Here is a 19,162-nt window from a genome sequence, read left to right on the forward strand (position 1 = left end):
CAAGGGCCCTGACCCAATCCGGCTTCTGGAAGGGCAGGCTGAAGTTATAGCATGGCCCCATGAGCTTCCGTGGCCCATGCCTGGGGAGAAAAGAAAACAGGAACCATCCTTCCCCCAGGCTGGAGTCTTGGGGGAGGCCCCTGCTGAGTGGCTCTGAGACCTCTCTGGCAACATCTGGAGCAGGAGCAGGAGGCAGGGCCCTGTCCAGGGCACCACATTTTGCATGTGGGAAGCACAATTTGCCTGTCTCAGACCAAGAGAGTCTGCCCTTGGGTAGCTCCCAGCTAGAGCCTCCACATACACGGTCACTCACTCACGCTCCCAGACCTGGTTCCTTTGGGGCTGAGGATTCAGAAGGAGAGCATTTTGGAGATGAAGCATGGGGGCTATGGTAGGAGCACTGTTGGGCTCCGCTTAAGTGAGTCTACGGGTCCATGGTGCTTGGATCAATCTGCAGCGAAAGGCTCTGCTGCTGTCTATGGCGTCGGGGACAGAGCCACTAACCCAGGCCCCACAGGGGGCGCTAGGAGCTGGGCAGGAGATACGGTGGTCGGGAAGGGTGCTCGTGGCTGGCTCCCAGACCTCTCCTCCACACTGCTGGACATCCTCACCACTGCCCACAACGCAGCTCTGCAAGGCTGTGGAAGAGATGGGCCTCAGGTCAGGTTACCTGGGGCGATCACCAGCTCCGCCATTCGGGTTATCCTGTGCAGGTGACCTACCTTGCAGAGCCTGTTTGCTCATCTGAAAATGGGGATGGCCAGAGTTACTCTGCAGGCTGTTACAAGGGTTTGTGGTAATGTATGTAAAGTCTGGGAAACCTAGCGGGTCCTTGGTGGTCATTATTAGGTAAGGGACTTACGCTGAGGACAACTAGCTGATGTGGCTTCGAGATTTTCTCTCTCCACCCAGAGATGGATCCTCCTGAATCAGGGCCCCTGCCCAGAGCACTGAACGGGGTTTGGAGGCAAATGTGGTTGAATCGGAGGCTCGTGAAGCTGGGAGGAGGACCGAGGTGCCTGCGGACCCTGGTGTTTCCTCCTTGTGCTTCTTTGCTGTTGGGGAGCAGTGTGTGCTAGACAAGTAGAGGGCACGAGACTTAGGACAACTTGACGGGAAGAAATGTAAATGTAAGGAAATGCTACCTGCTAAGATTCTAAGCTACAGCTCTCCCTTTCCTCTCTAAGACATTTTATTTAACACCCTAGGCTTCTAAATATTCTTGGGAAACTTCCGTGACATCATACATTTTCACACCTGGATTCTTATTAGAAGCCAAGCTTCTCCTGTGTAAGCAGTTGATAAATCCATCCGCTCCCTCCAGAACATTCCATCATCCTTTGTTCTCATAACCACCAGCAGCAAGGAGGAGTTGAGCTCATGACCTTGTTGACCCAGCTGGCTCTGAGTCTTAATGAGAAGGAAGGTGGGTCTCGTTAAGCATTCAGGGAGAAACACGACCCAAGGTAGAGGGGAAACCACACTGGGCGGAAAGGAGGTGGAGGGAGTTCTAGGCGTGGGAACGTGGCGGACAATGGAAAGGCCCTGAAGACTCTCGTGAAGTAACAGAGCTGGGAAGGCTGAGTGAGGCGTGTTTCCTGAGCAGAAAGGAACCGCGTGGTTTTTCCAAGGGGACGTGACTTCCATCACGCCCAGCGGCCTGCCCGGGTGTGTGGCTTTATCTGATGGGACCAGGACTCAGCGAGCTCTCTCAGTGCCTGGGCTGATTAGGGGCGTGGGGCCACCCCCAGCCGCCCCTGGAGCTGAGAGAGGCCAGTGAGGCCGGGAGGCTCTGTGTCCTCCGGCTGCTTGGTTGAGCTTCGGCTCATCTATTCTTTCTGGTAAAGTAGCCTTGGGTGTTCTCACTGGTCCCTATTATGGGCTGAATGTTTGTCCTCCCATCGGTTGAAGCAATAACCCCCAGGTGATGGTGTTTGGAGGTGGGGCCTTTGGAAGGTAATTAGATTTAGATTAGGGCAGGAGGTGGGCCCCTTGTGGTGGGATTAGTGGTCTTATAAGAAGAGGAAGAGGGAAAGGTCACGTGCATTTATAGTGAGAAAGCAGCTGCATGCAGGCCAGGGAGAGGGCTGGCACCAGGAACTGAATCTGCTGGCACCTTGACCCGCGACTTCCAGTCTCCAGAACGGTGAGAAACAAATGTTTGTTGTTTAAGCCCCGCAGTCTGTGGTGTTTCGTTACAGCTGAGACAGTCCCCTTTCGTTCACTCAGCACATTTGCTCAATGTCCACTGTGTGTGTCAGGTACTGTGCATGGCATTGGGGAGAGAGAAGCAAGGAGAACGACAGGGGAACGGTCAACATGGGTGGTGACCAAGGCTTTGAAGGGAAGCCCGGGGGGAGGCCAAGTGATGGTGAGAACACAGGAGGGGCTGCCTTAGTCCGGGGCCTCAGGGAAGGTCTCCTCGCGGACCCTTGTCCTGTGTGAAGAGAGGCACCCATACCACGATCCAGGAAAGCAAAATCCAGGAGAGAAACAATGGCTAACAACACCAAGGTCTGGAAGCTGGTGAGAACGTCCGTGGGTGTTTGAGGCCCAGGAGTATGTTTCCACACGTGAGGCAGAGTGAACAGATTGGGGTGGGATGGGAGATGAGGTTGCAGAGCTGGATGGGATCCTGATCCCAGAGAATGTCATCAGTCTGTGTGACAATCTAGAATTTAATGAGTGCAATTCGAAGACCCAGAAAAATTTTCTACAGGGGAGGGACAGGATGTGATATATATATTTGTTTTTTAGGCTGCACTGCATGGGATCCTAGTTCCCCAACCAGGGATCAAACCCGGGCTCCGTCAGTGTAAGCGCCGAGTCCTAACCACTGGACCGCCACGGAACTCCGTTTTTTTAAAAAGCTCTCTCAGGCTGCTGTGTGGGGTAGAGGCTGGGGCGGGTGCCAGGATGATGGTGGCGTGAGCAGGATGGTAGCAGTGGGAGGTGACAGGAAGTGGTCTGGCCTGAGGTGTATCTTCGAGGTAAAACGTACATGACTTGCTAACAGTGTCACGCGTGGGCAAGACAGAGTTGTTTTCCACATGAGAGGCAGGAGTAACTGGGTAGATGTGGGACGATGAGGAGAAGGGCAGGAAGGGGAGGAGTGGGCAGACCCAGGGCGCCCTCAGGAGCTGCGTGGTTCAGGTGCTTGTTTGCTGGCCCTCAGTGATGTACAGCTGGAACTGGAAACCCGGGGCTGGGGGAGATCCTGTGCAGGGAGGGGAGGGGTTACATGCAGTTAGAGATGAACCCAGTGGGCGCTCAATGTTCAGAGAAGGACCAGTTCAGGAAGGAGGAGGAAAATCAGGAGAGGTCAGTGGCACGGAAGCTTAGAGAAAGCTGTAAAAAGGCCAAGGACAACCACCTCAAATACCACTGGGAGATCCAATGAAAGGAAAACAGGAGGCCACTGGATTTGGCAAGAAGAAGCAAGACGTGGCAAGGAAAGAGCGGCCTCCACAAGGAACAGGCTGAAGGACCAAGTGGGGAGGGCTAAACAGAAAAGGGGCAGAACAGAGGCAGCAGCTAGATGGGGGTCAAGACTGAGGGAGAGCCTGTTTTATTTTTAGGATGGGTGAGAGCCTGCTGCAGGCCAATGGGGAGAAGGCAAGAGATGGTTGCAGGAATGCATGAGAAGCGAGGGGACCCAGAACATGAGGGGCAGGAGTCCGGGGGAAGGAGCACAAACGCCTCCACTTTCAGGGCAGGGGTGCGATCACAGGTGCAGCTGGTGCTGGAGGACCTGCTGGTGACAGACAAGCCCGACTGCCCAACTTTCACAGGGAAGTGTGAGGGGGAGGAAGTGGCTGGGAAGGGAAAGCGGGAAGGGAGAAGCCGCTGCAGCGCGGACTGCGCGTAAGGTGTGGGGAGACGCTCGGAGTGAAACAGCCGCCGTGTGGTGCCCTGTGGTGACTGCTCTCAGAACTGCTCAGGCTGGGGCGCAGCTGGGCCACCACCTGGCTTGCATTAAAGACATGCCGGCTTCCTGCGGACCGGGAGGTCCTGCCATCCCAGCAGGGTCTGGAGCCACTACCGGAGGACCAGGATGTTTTTATATACTTCATACATCTCAACAATACAGACCAAGTTTAAAGGGATGAATGATTTTTTGATTCAGGAGCCAATGAAAAGAGGACCCATGATTTAGACAAGAATTTATTTGCAGGACTACACGTTTACTACAGATTAAAATTTAATATAATTTAATTCACATACAAAGACAACTCTGGAGAACTGACTACCTGGATACAATGTGGCCTGGGGTTAGGTGGAGTAATTGAGGGCGCGACACACTTAGGCCTGAGCAGACACCAACTTGCTCATACCAAAGAAGTAGGATTTCTCTCTTTCGCTCATCACTTCAAAATGCAGCGGCCTCCTGCAAAAGTTGCACTCGGCTGAGGAATGTGGCTTGAGTTCCAGCCCAACTCGCTTCCACGTGGCCAGCAGATTCTCTGTGAGGAGGAACAGTTTTTAAAAATTAAAGGCAGTACATACCCAAGACAAATGGAAACACACGCCCCCAACAAAAACTTGCACACAAATGTTCACAGCAGCATTATTTTCATAATAGTCAAAAAGTGGAAATAACCCAAACATCTGTCAATGGATGGATAAACAGAATGTGGTATATCTGTACCAAGGAAGATTATTTGGTAATAAAAAGAAATGAAGTGCTGATTCATGCTACAACATGGCTGAACCTTGAAAACATTGTGCTGTGAAAGAAGCCAGGCATAAAGGGCCATATATTGTACGATTCCACTTACATAAAATGTAATGTATAGGCAGAAAGTGGATCAGGGCTGATGGCTGACGGGGGCTGGGGATGGGGAGTGGCTGCTAAGGGGTGTGCGGTTTCTCTTTGAGGTGACGAAAATGTTCTGGAATCAGAGAATGGTGACAGTTGCACCACATTACCTAAAAACCACTGAATTTCATACATTGAAAGGGTGGAATTTGCGGTATGTGAATTCCATCTTAATAGGCTGTTATAAAAAAAAAAAAAAGAGAAACAAAACCCAACTCTGGCTTTCCTTTACATGCCTTCAGGAAAGAAGTTGCTCCCACATGGCTCCACTGTGTCGGGCTGAGCACTCCTAGCAGAGCAGCCCTAAAGGCTCCAGGCAGGGGAAACACCTCGGACGGGGGTGGCGGCTCAGGAGGAGAACGCACCTCTGAGGCAGAGGCAACCAGAAGCAGCCCGTTCGGTCTCTGCCTTTAGGTGGACGCAGGGGGTGAAGGACTGGCTTCTACAGAACTATGAGAATATAAAATGCTGAACAATGACTGTCATCAAAAGGGGTTTGTGTGGAGTTGGTTCAGAGAACAGAGAGAAGTGCAGAGCTGAGCTCTGGAGGCCCAGGCAGACTTAGGCCTTCAGAGGCATCTCTCCTGCGACAGCCATGACTGGGCATCCTTGAGTTGCACAGACAGGGGCATGGGAACCGTGAGTGGATTAGCAGGCTCCCTCAGCGCTTCCCAAATGACTGCACCCTCCTGAAGTGAACGCAAACGACTAAGTGTCTTTTACAGTTTTATACCATCTGAGAACATTCTGAATTACTTGGAAAAAGAAGAGACAAATCTGAATGACTCTGAATGCCTTCAGTTATAGACACTGAAAAGACAGCTTCATGCCACTCTCCCATGAGGTGCTGGCGGCTCCCCGGCTACTCACCCACGAAGTAGTTCATCATCTGTGGCGTGTGGTGGGGCGTGGGGGCGATGCGCAGCAGCTCCTCCCCCCGGGGCACCGTGGGGTAATTGATCGCTTGGACGTAGATGTTATGTCTGCTCATTAGCTCATTACAGACCTCCGTGTTTTTAGCAGCATCTGCAACCTAAGTTTGATGATAACAGAAGGTAAGGCCAGAACCGGATGGACTACCTCTTAGCAGAGACTAGTGACAGGTGTGCCCACGTGGCTCAGGCTGGAGCCGCGTATGCAAGCCTGGCACAGAGGTAAAGCGCTGCCCAGACACCTGCGATTTAAAGGGTCCAGTTTTGTTCACTACAGACCAGAGAACTGAAACCATATTAGAAGTAAATTTCACACTGATCTCCCACCCAGACTCTGAATGGGGGAAACGGGAGCTTCTGTGACCCCAGTATGACGGTAGTTGGACGTGTGCATCCCGGGGATAAGGCAGCTTTTATACCAGCTCCACTACTTAGATGAATTCAACTGTGACACCAACAGGGCTACCCTTTGTAGCGGGCAGAGCAAGACCCATTTCAAAATTAAATGAATAGAAAGCCATACTTCAAAGCTAGCCAAGCTCAGACTTCCGGAGCTTTCCAGGTACAAGCTCTGTGTTTACCCTGTCAAGGCTAGTGCTCTGGAGAAGGAACCTCTGCTCCAGCCTGCTGGGTTCAAAGGCTTCATTCTCACTGTGAAGTCAACCAAAGGCGGAAACACGGCAGAGGGCCACTGGCTACAGTCCCTCGCCCTGGCAGTCACCCTGCCGCAGCCCAACTTCAGGAAGGTGTGAACCAGGACATCTCCCGTCAAGTGCGGAGGCCCGGCCCCCAGCGAGTCCAATCACAGGCCGCTCATTACCCGGACGGGGATGATGTGACTGGGGCAGTGGACGACTGGGAGGCTGGCGTCCATCAGCATCTGCCTCATGAGCTTGACGTTGCGCTGGTGCTGGCGGCGAAGCACCCGGCCCTCGGTGCTCTTCAAGATCCGCACAGACTCCAGCGCTCCAGCCAGCAGCATGGGCGGCAGGGAGGTGGTGAAGATGAAGCCCGCCGCATAGGACCGGATGGTGTCAATCAGGGAACTCGTGCTGGCGATGTACCCTCCAACACAGCCAAAGGCTTTGCCTGGGAGGAGACAGGCTCATTTATTACAGCAACTGCCCTAAGTGTGCACAGCCAGGCGCTGCAGAGCCTCAGAGCACTCACTCTTCTCTTCCTCATCTTTAAGTGCCCTAAGACTCAAATCAAGCCCATCTCCGAATGGGAAAAGGCTGAGAACGTTATGAAAGGGTCTTGACCGAAGTCACAAGGCCAAGCTGGTGTCTGACCAGGATCAAAGCGCAGGTCTCCAGACCAGGCCTGGCACTGGCAACTGATCACAGTGTGCCTGAACCCCACGTGCCACCTCCCTTCCCACCCAGGCTGGCTGCATCCCCCCTCGCTCTGCACTGCGCCTGCTCCAGGACAGGGTCTGAGCGGGGGGCTCACTGTGAGAATCACCTTTGAGGCCGGAATGTCACCCAGCTGAGACGTTAACTGTTTTGGCAGGGCTGGTATTAATTTCTACTTAAGTAACCCCAAATTCTGACAAGGAGTGTTTGCTGGATAAATATGAAAACTCAGACCCTGTTAGGGTTGATTTAGGGCCGGCCTCATTTTTCAATTCTTGTTAAGTCCCCTTGTATAATCGGTATCTCGGGTTTCAGGATTAATGGCTCCAGAAGAGTCCTCCTCGATCTTAACATTATGTTCTGTAATTAACAGTCTTGCTTGAGCCCCACACACTGCTGGGTTGGTATAATCTCTGACAGTGGAAAATTTCTCTCTCCAGCCCTTTTCATCTCACAGTGACCATACCTTCAAAGAGCCCATGTCATAAGAGCTCTTTACAAGAAAAGGGCTGCTGGAATTAGGACACATGAACAAGAGCTTTCCTCTTGGCAAGGCTCTGCCCTGCGAGGCCCCAGGCTCTACTGGTCTGCACGACGTTCTCACGCCCCTTCACGGTGCTGAAGGACGCTCTTTTTTGCCTGCCCTTCCTTTACCAACTGCAGACTGTAAAGTGGCACTTTAGCTAACCACTACATGGTCTCCAACTGCCTTACTAACTTTTGAAATCCTCAGATTTGTACAGTTGGACTTGCCTGGTGGTGCAGTGGTTAAGAATCCGCCTGCCAATGCAGGGGACATGGGTTCGAGCCCTGGTCTGGGAAGATCCCACATGCTGCGGAGAAACTAAGCCCGTGCGCCACAACTACTGAGCCCATGCGCCACAACTACTGAGCCCGTGCGCCACAACTACTGAGCCCTCGTGCCACAACTACTGAAGCCTGTGTGCCTAGAGCCCGTGCTCTGCAACAAGAGAAGCCACTGCAAAGCGAAGCATGCCCACTGCAGTGAAGAGTAGCCCCCGCTCGCCACAACTAGAGAAAGCCTGTGTGCAGCAACAAAGACCCAATGCAGCCAAAAAAAAAAAAAAAAAATTTGTACAGTTTACATTTTCACCTCATAGACAAAGAGAATGTCTACAGTAATTGTTTGTATACAGTTCATTTATCTTCTCCAAGCTGAGGTGGGTTCTTTTGTTACCTCCATCATATTGATGAGGAAACTGAGGCACAGAGAAGTTAACCACAAACCCAAGGTCACAGAGCTAGTGAGTTATTAAGCATGCAAGATTTACACCCAGCAGGCAGCAAGGCTATGGAGTCTGGAAGAGTCTGGAGTTGCTCCGAGAGACACGGCCTCTCTATTGGGAGGAGCAGAGGAAATACAAAGTAGCCAGGTGAACTGGAATGTTCCCACCCGGTAGGCACAGAGCTCAGCGCTACACAACACAATGCCTGACCTGCAGCTCTAGGAGAAAAGCACAAAAATCCTTCTTTTTTATTTTTTTTTAATATAAGGGAACAATCTGACGCACAGAGACTAAAGGCTGTTGCCACGGCGTATACCTAAAGCCACAACTATGTTTGGAATGAGCTCAGATGGCAACAAATGGTACTTCTATCATGTTAGGCTGTGAGATTTACTTTGATTCTGGGGGCCATGCCATGACTCAAGGGATTCTGATAAGCTGTGCCACCACTCACTGAGGAAAGAAAAACTCACTCAAAAAAGTGACCCAGGCTTTAGATGCTATCAGACCATCTCCTCACCTGACCTGTTAGACCAGTAGTCCTTGGCCTTGTTAGGAGAATGTAATTTTAGTGCAGATTACAGACTGTGCAGAGTGTACGTACCAAGTGTTCCAGAAATGATGTCCATTTTTGGCATAACTCCATCCCGATCGCCAATCCCTCCTCCTTGAGCCCCGTACAGCCCAACCGCATGGACCTCATCCACAAAGGTGATTGCTCCAAACTCGTGGGCCACGTCACACAGCTCTTCCAGTGGGCACACTGCCCCTAGGAGAGACCACAGACCACACTGAAGTGCTTGCTATTTCACGAATTACTGTTTTGGTAAGAGTTAGAACACAACAGTGTACGTTCTAAGATATTTTTAATATTGGGGAAACCAATTAACTTCCCCCAGTTTCTGGATTACCTTGGGGTTTGGAGCCTAGTAAAAGCCCGAGTAGAATATCTACATTCATCCCAATCTATACAGTGTCCCGCAACTACAAAATCCTGCCAAAGTGAAAAGAAACTACAAAAATGAAATAAATATCACACTTTTAAGAAGTTCAGGCCTTGTTTTCAGTTAAGATTTCAGATTGGCCTCTACCTAGACTTACCGTCCATTGAGTGGACAGTTTCAAATGCGACAATCTTGGGGACGGCAGGGTCAGACCTCTGCAGCAGTTCTCGGAGGTGGCTGACATCATTGTGGCGGTAGATGTACTTTGGCACTCGGCTGTTCCAAATCCCTTGGATCATGGAGGCATGGTTCCCAGAATCAGAGTAAATCTCACAGCCTAACAAGACAAAAATGCTATTTATTGCCATCTGCACCAAAGACAAATTATTTCCTCGACAGTCAAGGACAACAGACTTTGACCTGAAAATGCTGCTTTGCCCAGTAGGAAAAAGACCCTGCGTGCCAGTTTCTTCCTGGAAAAATAACTAACTAGTGCTTCTCCTCTGAGAAGGCCCATAGGTGTAAAATAACCCAGTGGCATGCAACTAATCTGCTTTTAAATCTGGCTGCCTCACTCCAAACTCAATCGAAAGATAACTACAGGGCTTGCCAATGCAGGGGCATGGGTTCGATCCCTGGTTCGGGAGGGTCCTACACGCTGCAGAGCAACTAAGCCCGTGTGCCACAACTACTGAGCCTGTGCTCTAGAGCCCGCGTGCCACGACTACTGAAGCCCGCGTGCCTAGAGCCCATGCTCCACCGTAAGAGAAGCCACCACAATGAGAAGCCCGCGCGCAGCAACGAAGACCCAATGCAGCCAAAAATAAATAAATAAATTAAAAAAAAAAAAAAAAGATAACTACACATGATTAAGAGAATTCTCCAAAGGATTTTCTTAGAGTACAAAGCACACTGGAAGCAATTAGCTTAAAGACAAGCCCTGCAAATCTGATTTTTCATTGTTATCATGTTCTACTGGCATTTATAATGTACAGTTAACACTTTATGCTCAATTCAAGAACAAATGCTCCCAGTTACTATCATAACTCTTGAGTGGTTCTGGTAAGCTTTCTTTGTTGTCACTATTCCTGTTACTACTAAGAAAGCCAGAAAACTCTAAGGCACCCATGACAGGCTTCCTACCTGGCATCATCTTAGCCAGAGTGAAGAGGGTCGAGTCGTTGGCCACAAAGCACGAGGAAAACAAGAGTGCTGCATCTTTCCCGTGGAGGTCAGCCAGCTCCTGCTCCAGGTCCACGTGGAATTTACTAGTTCCAGAAATATTTCTAGTACCCCCTGCTCCAGTACCATGCTGTTTCAAAGTGTCCCTTTAAAAAAAAAAAAAGAGCAGACAGAAAATAAATCTCATGGTTCTGAATACGATGTGAACATTCCTCCCTCCAGGATCCAGGAGACTGAAACTGATGTTGCTGTAGCACATCTCTCCCTGTGAACCAGAAGTTCACAGACGTTTCAACCCACTCCATCTCTAGACTGGGCGGGAGAAGGTCTCCACACCAGGGTGATGATGTGTCTAGGGAGCATCAAGAGCAAGTGTCAACAATCTTAGTTGAGTTTTAGTTAACTTACTGAGATTTCTTTTCTCTGACAAACATCTTTTTCTCCAATAACACGACCTCAGGCTCTAGAGGGACATCTTGAATGGTGGTTACCTAAACCCTTTGTGAACCAGTCCCATAATGTTAGGCTATCTCTATTACTAAACCTCAGACTGGGCTCTCTCTAGCAAGCCTCCTTGGAGAGTTTGACCAGCAACTCTCTCAAGTGTTCCTAGCCATGGCAAACCTCCTGAAGGACATGAATGACAGGCTCTACCAGCACTTTTATTTTTATTTTTAATATTTTATTTTTTAAATAAATTTATTTATTTATTTATTTTGGGCCTTTGTTGCTGCACGCGGGCTTTCTTTAGTTGCGTGGAGCGGGGACTACTCTTTGTTGCAGTGTGCGGGCTTCTCATTGCAGTGGCTTCTCTTATTGTGGAGCATGGGCTCTAGGTGCGTGGGCTTCAGTAGTTGTGGCACGCGGGCTCAGTAGTTGTGGCACACGGGCTCTAGAGCGCAGGCTCAGTAGTTGTGGCGCATGGGCTTAGTTGCTCCGCGGCATGTGGGATCTTCCCGGACCAGGCCTCGAACCCATGTCCCCTGCATTAGCAGGTGGATTCTTAACCACTGTGCCACCAGGGAAGCCCTTTTTTTAAAATATTTATTTATTTGGTTGCACTGGGTCTTAGTTGCAGCAGGCAGGCTCCTTAGTTGTCGCGTGTGAACTCTTAGTTGCGGCATGCATGTGGGATCCAGTTCCCTGACCAAGGACTGAACCCGGGCCCCCTGCATTGGGAGCGTGGAGTCCTAACCACTGTACCACCAGGGCAGTCCCTCTACCATCCAGTGCTGCTCGATTTGTATTTCTCCACCCACAGCCACAAGCCAGGAAGCCTCTGTTCAAGACTTGCCTGTGGAGGGGTAGTAAGTGAGTGGACATGTGTAGTCAATGAGCCCAGAAACTTAAACTCTCACAAAGGGGCTCCACCAACTACTTACACATTAGAGTTTCTCTAAAAGTAACCTGTACATATTTTTAAAGGCTAAGAAGAGCATTTTGCTATGGCACACTTTCAGCTGCTGAATATCCCCCCCATAAAAGATCCAATTCCTATAAATCATCAATGTCTTGCTAAGTCATGCCAGTGATATCTGAAAACTGAAGGCTACTTACATGACGGCTCCACACACCCGTGGGTGGCAACTCATTCCTAGGTAGTCATTGCTACACCAGACGGACACCTGCTTTTTGGTGATGAGACAGTCTGAGTAGTCATCTGCCATGGGGAAGAACTGCGCCCTCCGGTTCACAGTTTTGAAAACTCGATAGGTATGGTCATTTTTTTTCTCATCAATTTTCTTCTCAAAGAAATGATCATACTGAAAAGTGGAAACAGCTAAAAACCGAACAAAAGATGGTACAGTTTGACAGTTAAAAAGCACATCTAGACTTTGGTGTAAGACCTAGGTTCCAATCCCAGCTTGGCCATTCGGGAGCAAGGAGATTCTGGACAAACTAACGAAGTACTCATCTGGGCAAGTTCCTTGACAGCCTTATCTTGAGTCTGTGTATGTCTCAAATGACACTGTCTGACCCCGTGAGCAGACAGTAGGTGTTAAGAGAGACAAGGCAGGCTATCAATAGGATTGGCATTCACTATAGCCAAGAGCATCTACTTGCATCAAGCAAGAGACATGGCTTTTAATCCACAACTCACCATGCAATTACACATTTAATCTGATATATGTTTAAGTTATAAACTCTCCTGCATCAGGCAAATAACGAGGAGACTCACATTTTGGCAAGTTATCTTGAAGAAGGTGGGACACTCCTTCTGGTCGTTGCTTTCGCATGATATCCTGAAAGTTCTTCAGCAAACCACTCAGCTCCCCTCCATCGGTCTTCACACTAATCACACTGGGATTCACTGAGGTTTGGGCAACCTCTGTAACAAAAGTAACAAGAGGCAAAGGGGACCAATGTTCTATTCTGAGTCTACAATACCTTCCAGACATACTGTCAAAAATGGCTTACTGCCTAGTTCACAAAAATAGCCCATCATAACGAAAGTGAGATGTAACTGAGTGTATGAAGCTTCTCTTCTTCTTTAGTGACTGTTTGGTTTTGTTTTCAGAGCTACTAGCCAGCTTTGAGGAACATTAAAGTCCAAAGCTTTTTTTTTTCTGGCTGGTTTGCCTTCCCCATTGCAACCCCCCTACCCTAATTGAGACAATTTTCTTCACAGAAAACAATTTCAGCCACTTGTATCATTTCTGCTGGGGAGAATTTCTGGGGACCTTATGTGTTCCATGGATACAGCCACAAGTGGAATTAAGGTTGCCACTCAATGACCACCACTAAGACACACAGCTTGGGAGTCCTAAAACTAGCACTCACTGCAGTAACACTGTTTTTTACCTTTTATCCAACCAAATGGTGGGAAAGAAACAAAGGGCAACTGGTAATAGTTTATGCCTGAGGGGTATTTTCAGAAATTAAAGAATTACTGTAAAAGCTGGTTACATCCTACACACACACACAGAAAAAAAACTCCCACATTTTGCCATATAGTCCTCTATCTTGATGACCTTTCTCCTCGGCCCTAAAACAGGAAGGTGCTGACACAAATACTACCCTAATAATAGTTCACACATAAATCTGAGGGTCTGAAAGAGCCAAAGAATCTCTTTGCTCTTCTGATGGCTCATGTCATCTGTTTACCTTCCCTCACGGCATGCATTTCCTGCACATCCTCCTGAAGCTCTAGGCTGGCTTTGCAGAAGACGCTGCTGCCGCCCTGGCTCATCTGGGCTGCCAGGAAAGGGCATTTGCTCGCAGTGCCCTGGCTCGCGGCAAGGGAGGCGTGTCCAGACGGAAGCTGCGTGCCATCTGGAGTCTGCTGGGATCCATCAGGAGCCTGCTGCACCTTGGCTTTGGCAGTTTTGTCCTCTGAGGGGGGAAATGTTAAAACTGAAGCATCAGATCTGGTTGCACGGTACACAAAAGCCCACTTGTTTCTTTCTCTTGTTGCCTCAAAGACAAACCTTATACTTACTCTATCCCATGATCCAAAGACAAGTTTATTCTTATTAGGTTCTGCTAAATCAACTGTTTTCTCATCTGCCTCACTGGATACAACGTTCCTGTGAAGAGTTAACCGCACAGTTCACCTACCTCTCAAGCCCATAGTATTTCTCACTTATAAATCCCCAAAGTAGTATTTTCTAGTTCTAGACAGCCCAGCATTCTTGAGTTGAATTATTTCCAGTAAATCTACCCCAAGTACACTCAGCATATTTCCTGCGAGGACACACTCTTGACGGTAACTGGAAGTGGTCACAGTTTTTTTCTCTGGTAATATTTTCTAAACAGATTCTTGACAAAAAAAGCTTGCCGTTGCTTAACAGATAAACTACCAGTTTTCTCTAAATGCCTCAAAGAAGTTCATGACTTATGCAGTTGGCTGGTAATTAAGCTTCTAGACTTCCCTCTCCCCTTGAGCAAATGCATTCATCTTCCTTCCAGAGAAGTCTTTCTTCATCATTCTGGAATCCTCCTGTGAGTCATAGGCTAGGCTCTCCTACAACTTGGGCAGTGTCTCAATACAGTTTGTATTAAAATCTATAAAGGAAAGCAAAAAAATTGCTTTGGGGAATTCCCCAGCAGTTCAGTTGTTAGAACTCCATCCTTCCACTGCAGGGGGCACGGGTTCAATACCTGGTATGGGAACTAAGATCCCGCATGCCGTGTGGTGAAAAAATAAAATTAAAAAAAAAACTGCTTTCAAGTTCATTTCACTCACTATAAAAGTCAGTATATATTCATTGTAGGAAGTCTAGAAAAATAGAGTTCTATTATTCAAAACGTAACCATTGCAGACAACTTGGCATATTATCTTTCTTTACCCCTTATGTGTAGGTTTAGAAAAAGTTGTACTTATTCTGTATATGCTTGTTTATTCTGCCCTTTTCATTATAAAGATCTATATAAGCTAGTAAATAGTTTGTGAATATCATTTGTGATGGATGCATGGCAGTCTATAAAGTGGACAAGTCACATTTTACTCAACCAGGAATAGAAGAGGAATCTAGTGCTAGGGACAGATTGGTAAAAACCATAACTAACTCCTAAACAATGGGAAAGAGGAAAAGAAATCCTAGAAAGGATTAAATCCTTTCTGGTAAAAGAAAAAAACATTCTTTTCTTACAAGTCCACATCCAGAGAACACACCTAACAGAGCCTGTAAGGTAAATTATTCCCTAGAATTAAGTGGTATCTGAAAAGCTTCATTCTTTCCTGGCAAAGACAGACCAAAACTAAATCTCTGATCTCTTTATTAAAAGCAAAATTTAAAAATTCATATACAAAATAAAGATACATGTGTTAAGGGAATTCCCCGGTGGTCCAGTAGTTAGGACTCAGCACTTCTACCGCAGGGGGCTTGGGTTTGATCCCTGGTTGGGGAACTAAGATCCCGCAAGCCGTGCCAAAAAAAAAAAACAAAAGTGTCAAAAAAATCACTACTTTAACAAATTTTGTATGATTCCACTTATGTGAGGTTTCTAGAGTAGTCAAATTCAAAGAGAGAAAGTAGAATAATGTTTGCTAGGATCTGGGGGAGGAGGATGGGGAGTTAGTATTTAGTTGGCACAGAGTTTCAGTTTGGGACAATGAAAAGAGTTCTGGACACTGGACGGTGGTGATGGCTGCAGAACAATATGAATGTACTTAATACCACTGTACACTTAAAAATGGTTGAGATGGTAAGTTTTATGTTATATGCATTTTGCCACAGTAAAAAAAAAATTTAAAAAAGAGAAAAAACCCCAGCATCCGTGCATTTAGTTGGAGCCATGTGACTAGTTCTGGCCAATGGATGTTGTGTGTTGCTTCCTGACTAAAATATCCAAGAGCTGGTGGGGCTGAGTATTTGATGATATTAGGAAATTGCATCATTCTTTAGGTGTGATAATGGTATTGTGAGGGTGCTTTTAGAAAGAACTCATAGGGACTTCCCTGGCGGTCCAGTGGTTAAGAATCCGCGCTTCCATTGGTTCGATCCCTGGTTAGGGAACTAGGATCCCGCATGCCACGTGGTGTGCCCCCGCCCACAAAAAAAAAGAAAGAACTCATATCTTTTAAAGGTGCATACTGATATTTACAGAGGAAATTTCTGGAATCAGTTTCAAGTTAATACAGTGGGCGCAGACGGGGTGAATGGGGACACAAGTGAAGCAAAATTGGCCCTGGATTGATATTGTTGTTCATAATTGGAAATTTACTGTTATGAAAAGTTTTAAAAAGATGAGCTGGTTTGAGACCCTCTCACTTTCCCCTTATGCAATAGTGACCCAAAAGCCACCTATTTCAGAGTTAAAGCTGTAGGACACCAGAGTATGGAACCCCAGGTCACTGCTTAGGACAGAATTGCCCTGATGACCCAAACTGGACCTTGCGTGAACAAGATAGAAATCTTTATGTGTTAAGCCCTGAGATTTGGGGGTTGCTTGATACCTCAGTGTAGCCTAACCTAACTGAAAAACTCACAGGTAGAGTTGACTTTGAAGATGGTTTAGCCTGGAATAGCCTATGTGGTCTGGAGCCAGACAAAGAGATAAGGTATAAGATAAGTGACTGCATAAGAAACTAGCAGGAATTTGGGAAGGCATAGCACAGAAAGGAATTGAGGGCAAAAGGCACAGGTCAGGCAACATAGCAAAGGCAAGGAAAAAAAAAAAAAAAAAGAAGAAAAAAATCACAACTTTAAAAGCTACAAGCTTCTACGTTCCAACTTTACGTAAAGATTCCAACTTTACATTTACATGAATGAGGTACTGACAACTCACAAACTCCAACAGACACTGACATGCAATCCACAAGGTGGAATGCTGGCCACTGTTTCACCTTTAAAGATGTGAAAACTAAAACTGCCTACTTTGTGGGGTTAGGATGACAATTCCATGAGATAATCTATGCAGAGAACTGACCCTGGTACGGAGTAACCGCCTCAGATAGCGTGACCCTCATCAGCACTGTGCATGAGAATTGCTTCCAGGGTCTTGCAATGAATGCAAACATCACCACTCTCTACTTCATTGCTAAGGACACTTACTCTCGTTGGCCGGAGGGGTTTCTTTGACCTGCTGGCAGAGTACTGCTGAAGTGGACAGGGCCCGAGGGGCTGGCTTGGTCCCAACTTCCATCATCTTAGGGCAGTTTTGGGCATAGAACAATAGAGATTTGCCTGCCTTCTGCAGAAAGGCCTGAGGCACTCGGGATAAGAATGGGCAGCGGCGAACAACAGTCTCCATGTCCCGGAGGTGCACTGATCCTGTACAAAGATGAGGAGTGACACCAACACTTGTTAATAATCACGCAAATACCCACTCCAAGGTCACTGGGTTCAGGTGTCACCTGAAGTTTATAGCAAGGGTACTGTGGGATACTAACAAGTCTCACTCAAAAATGTCTAAGGACAGCACTGATGAGGGACTCAACTAAGAAGTGGTGACCACACTCTACCCAGATCACCTTCATTCCCCAGCTCCATACAAAGGCACCTGCAAGACTACTTTACCAAATACGGTAAATACTGATGATCAATAACCAAGGGGGTGGGACAGGAGGGACAAGTCAGGAACAGGTTTGGGAGGTCAGAGGCTCCTTGAGGAAGATACACAGTGCAGAAGTGCAGATAACACACCTTGGCGCCCACCCAGGTGAAGAAGTGAGGCCAGGGAAGAAGCCACTGTCATCCATCAAGGCAGAGAAGACTCTTAGGGATCCTGATCTTCTCCTGGTCCCTACACTCCCAGACCCCAAGAAGGCATCCAGTCCGGCCCTGGGTTCCTGAGGCCAGGATTTCCCCGAGGTTATGCCCCTACATCTCCGTGAACTGGGCATAACTGAGAAAGGAGGGGGCATAAAGAAGGCCAGGGATACGAGGGGAAGCGCCGCTGGAGCTAACTGGGAAGAGACAAGGGCTAAAAAATGAAGGCAGTGGGTCTGGCGGAAAGTGGTGGTCCTGGGCAGGGGAGGTCTGTGGTTACCCGGGGCGTCGAGAGCTCGAGAATAACGGGAGGTGTCTAAGAAGGGAATTCGAAAGCGGTCAGTTAAACGGGGAACGGCGGGAGGGGGCCGATCAGGTAGAAGATCGGGCATATGAAAGTTGACCCCGAGGCGGCGGGTGATTGGAGCGGTGGGGGATGGGGTCCCAACGGCCGGAGTAGCGGGGCGCAGGCAAGCAGGACACGCGGGGGTTGTCCCCGGCCGCGCCGCATCTAGAGCGCGGGGCCCTCACCTGCGCGGGAGACTCGGCGGAGGCGGAGGCGGCGGCGGCGGCGGCGGCGGCGGCGGCGGCGTGTACCCAAACAAGGGTAGAAACAAACTGTTGCCCTTATCCGCGAGAATCCTCAGGCCGCGAACCCCGTCGTCCTAATATACACAGATAGACAGCTGCGCATGCGCCATGGGCGGGGGCGTCCTCCGCGCAGGCGTGCCGCGGCGCGCTCCAGAAGTTGGAAGGGCGGGGCGGGGCGTAAAGGCCCTCCTCCTTAGGCTCGGTATGTGCTGGTGGGACCTGGGCTTACCGGGATTGCCTGCTGGGAGGACGGAGAACAAGACTGGGGACGGATGACTTCATGCTGCACCACCTTAACGCTTCCCCTAACTACCCTATGCTTTAGAATCCTTTGTGGAGCATAAAAGGGCAGAGTCGGAGGGGAAGCGCCTCTAGGGCAACCAGGGGGTTATAGGGCTGCAAAAACGGGTGCCTTGGATATAGAGGAGGGAGGGGAAACGAGGGGTTCCGGACCAGGGTCTTAAGCAGGATCTGACCCACCCGGGACTTTTTGCATGGCGGAGGGCTTCCCGGAGGAGGTGGGGCTGGATTGACCAAGGATGGAGTGGTCCTGGGGGTGATGCCCAGGGAGCTGGAGGGAGGGATCCGTAGTGAGGAGGACGAGGAGAAGCAGACGGAGACCCAGCCGTGGCACTTTCTGGTCCGAGATAAAGGGACTTAACCTGATGCAGAGAAGGAGCACAAGGAACAGGGCTGGATGGAACCCACACACTACTACACACTGGGTGGGGGGTGAGGGTGGAGGCATGGGGCCTGACACATAGTTGGGGTTTGACATATATTAATTATTATTTTTATTTTCCATTGTGTGCTGTCCAGAGTCCCTGCTGGCCACCCTGGCCGGGCACCAGCTGGGTGACTCAGTACTCTCTCCCAAAGTTCAGAGTTGCCCTCACTTCCTTTGAGTCTCCCCCAGACCACACCTGTGGAGTACAGCT

General features: G+C 48.9%; 1 protein-coding gene across 1 annotated transcript; it reads right to left on the reverse strand.

Annotated features, from left to right (window-relative positions):
- Positions 1-4,146: 4,146 nt before the first annotated feature.
- ALAS1 (5'-aminolevulinate synthase 1) lies at positions 4,147-18,333 on the reverse strand. The gene is made up of 11 exons (XM_068557923.1): positions 18,165-18,333; positions 16,977-17,195; positions 13,585-13,812; positions 12,659-12,808; positions 12,037-12,259; positions 10,441-10,625; positions 9,455-9,634; positions 8,958-9,122; positions 6,572-6,840; positions 5,690-5,852; positions 4,147-4,463 (listed from the first exon to the last, which is right to left on the reverse strand). Exons 2-11 carry the CDS (start codon positions 17,173-17,175, stop codon positions 4,303-4,305), a joined length of 1,923 nt encoding a protein of 640 aa, XP_068414024.1. The 5' UTR covers positions 17,176-17,195; positions 18,165-18,333; the 3' UTR covers positions 4,147-4,302.
- Between the last annotated feature and the right edge of the window lie 829 nt (positions 18,334-19,162).

Source organism: Eschrichtius robustus, chromosome 12 (assembly GCF_028021215.1).
Source record: "Eschrichtius robustus isolate mEscRob2 chromosome 12, mEscRob2.pri, whole genome shotgun sequence".
Classification (NCBI taxonomy): domain Eukaryota; kingdom Metazoa; phylum Chordata; class Mammalia; order Artiodactyla; family Eschrichtiidae; genus Eschrichtius; species Eschrichtius robustus.

What these genes read in the sequence shown, in the direction of transcription:
- ALAS1 (XM_068557923.1), bottom strand. Translation starts at nt 17,175, where the DNA reads ATGGAGACTGTTGTTCGCCGCTGCCCATTCTTATCCCGAGTGCCTCAG. An exon ending in AACCCCTCCGGCCAACGAGA is followed by an intron (nt 13,813 to 16,976) that starts GTAAGTGTCCTT and finishes TTCCCCCCTCAG; the next exon opens with AGGACAAAACTGCCAAAGCC. An exon ending in AATGCATGCCGTGAGGGAAG is followed by an intron (nt 12,809 to 13,584) that starts GTAAACAGATGA and finishes CTTTTGTTACAG; the next exon opens with AGGTTGCCCAAACCTCAGTG.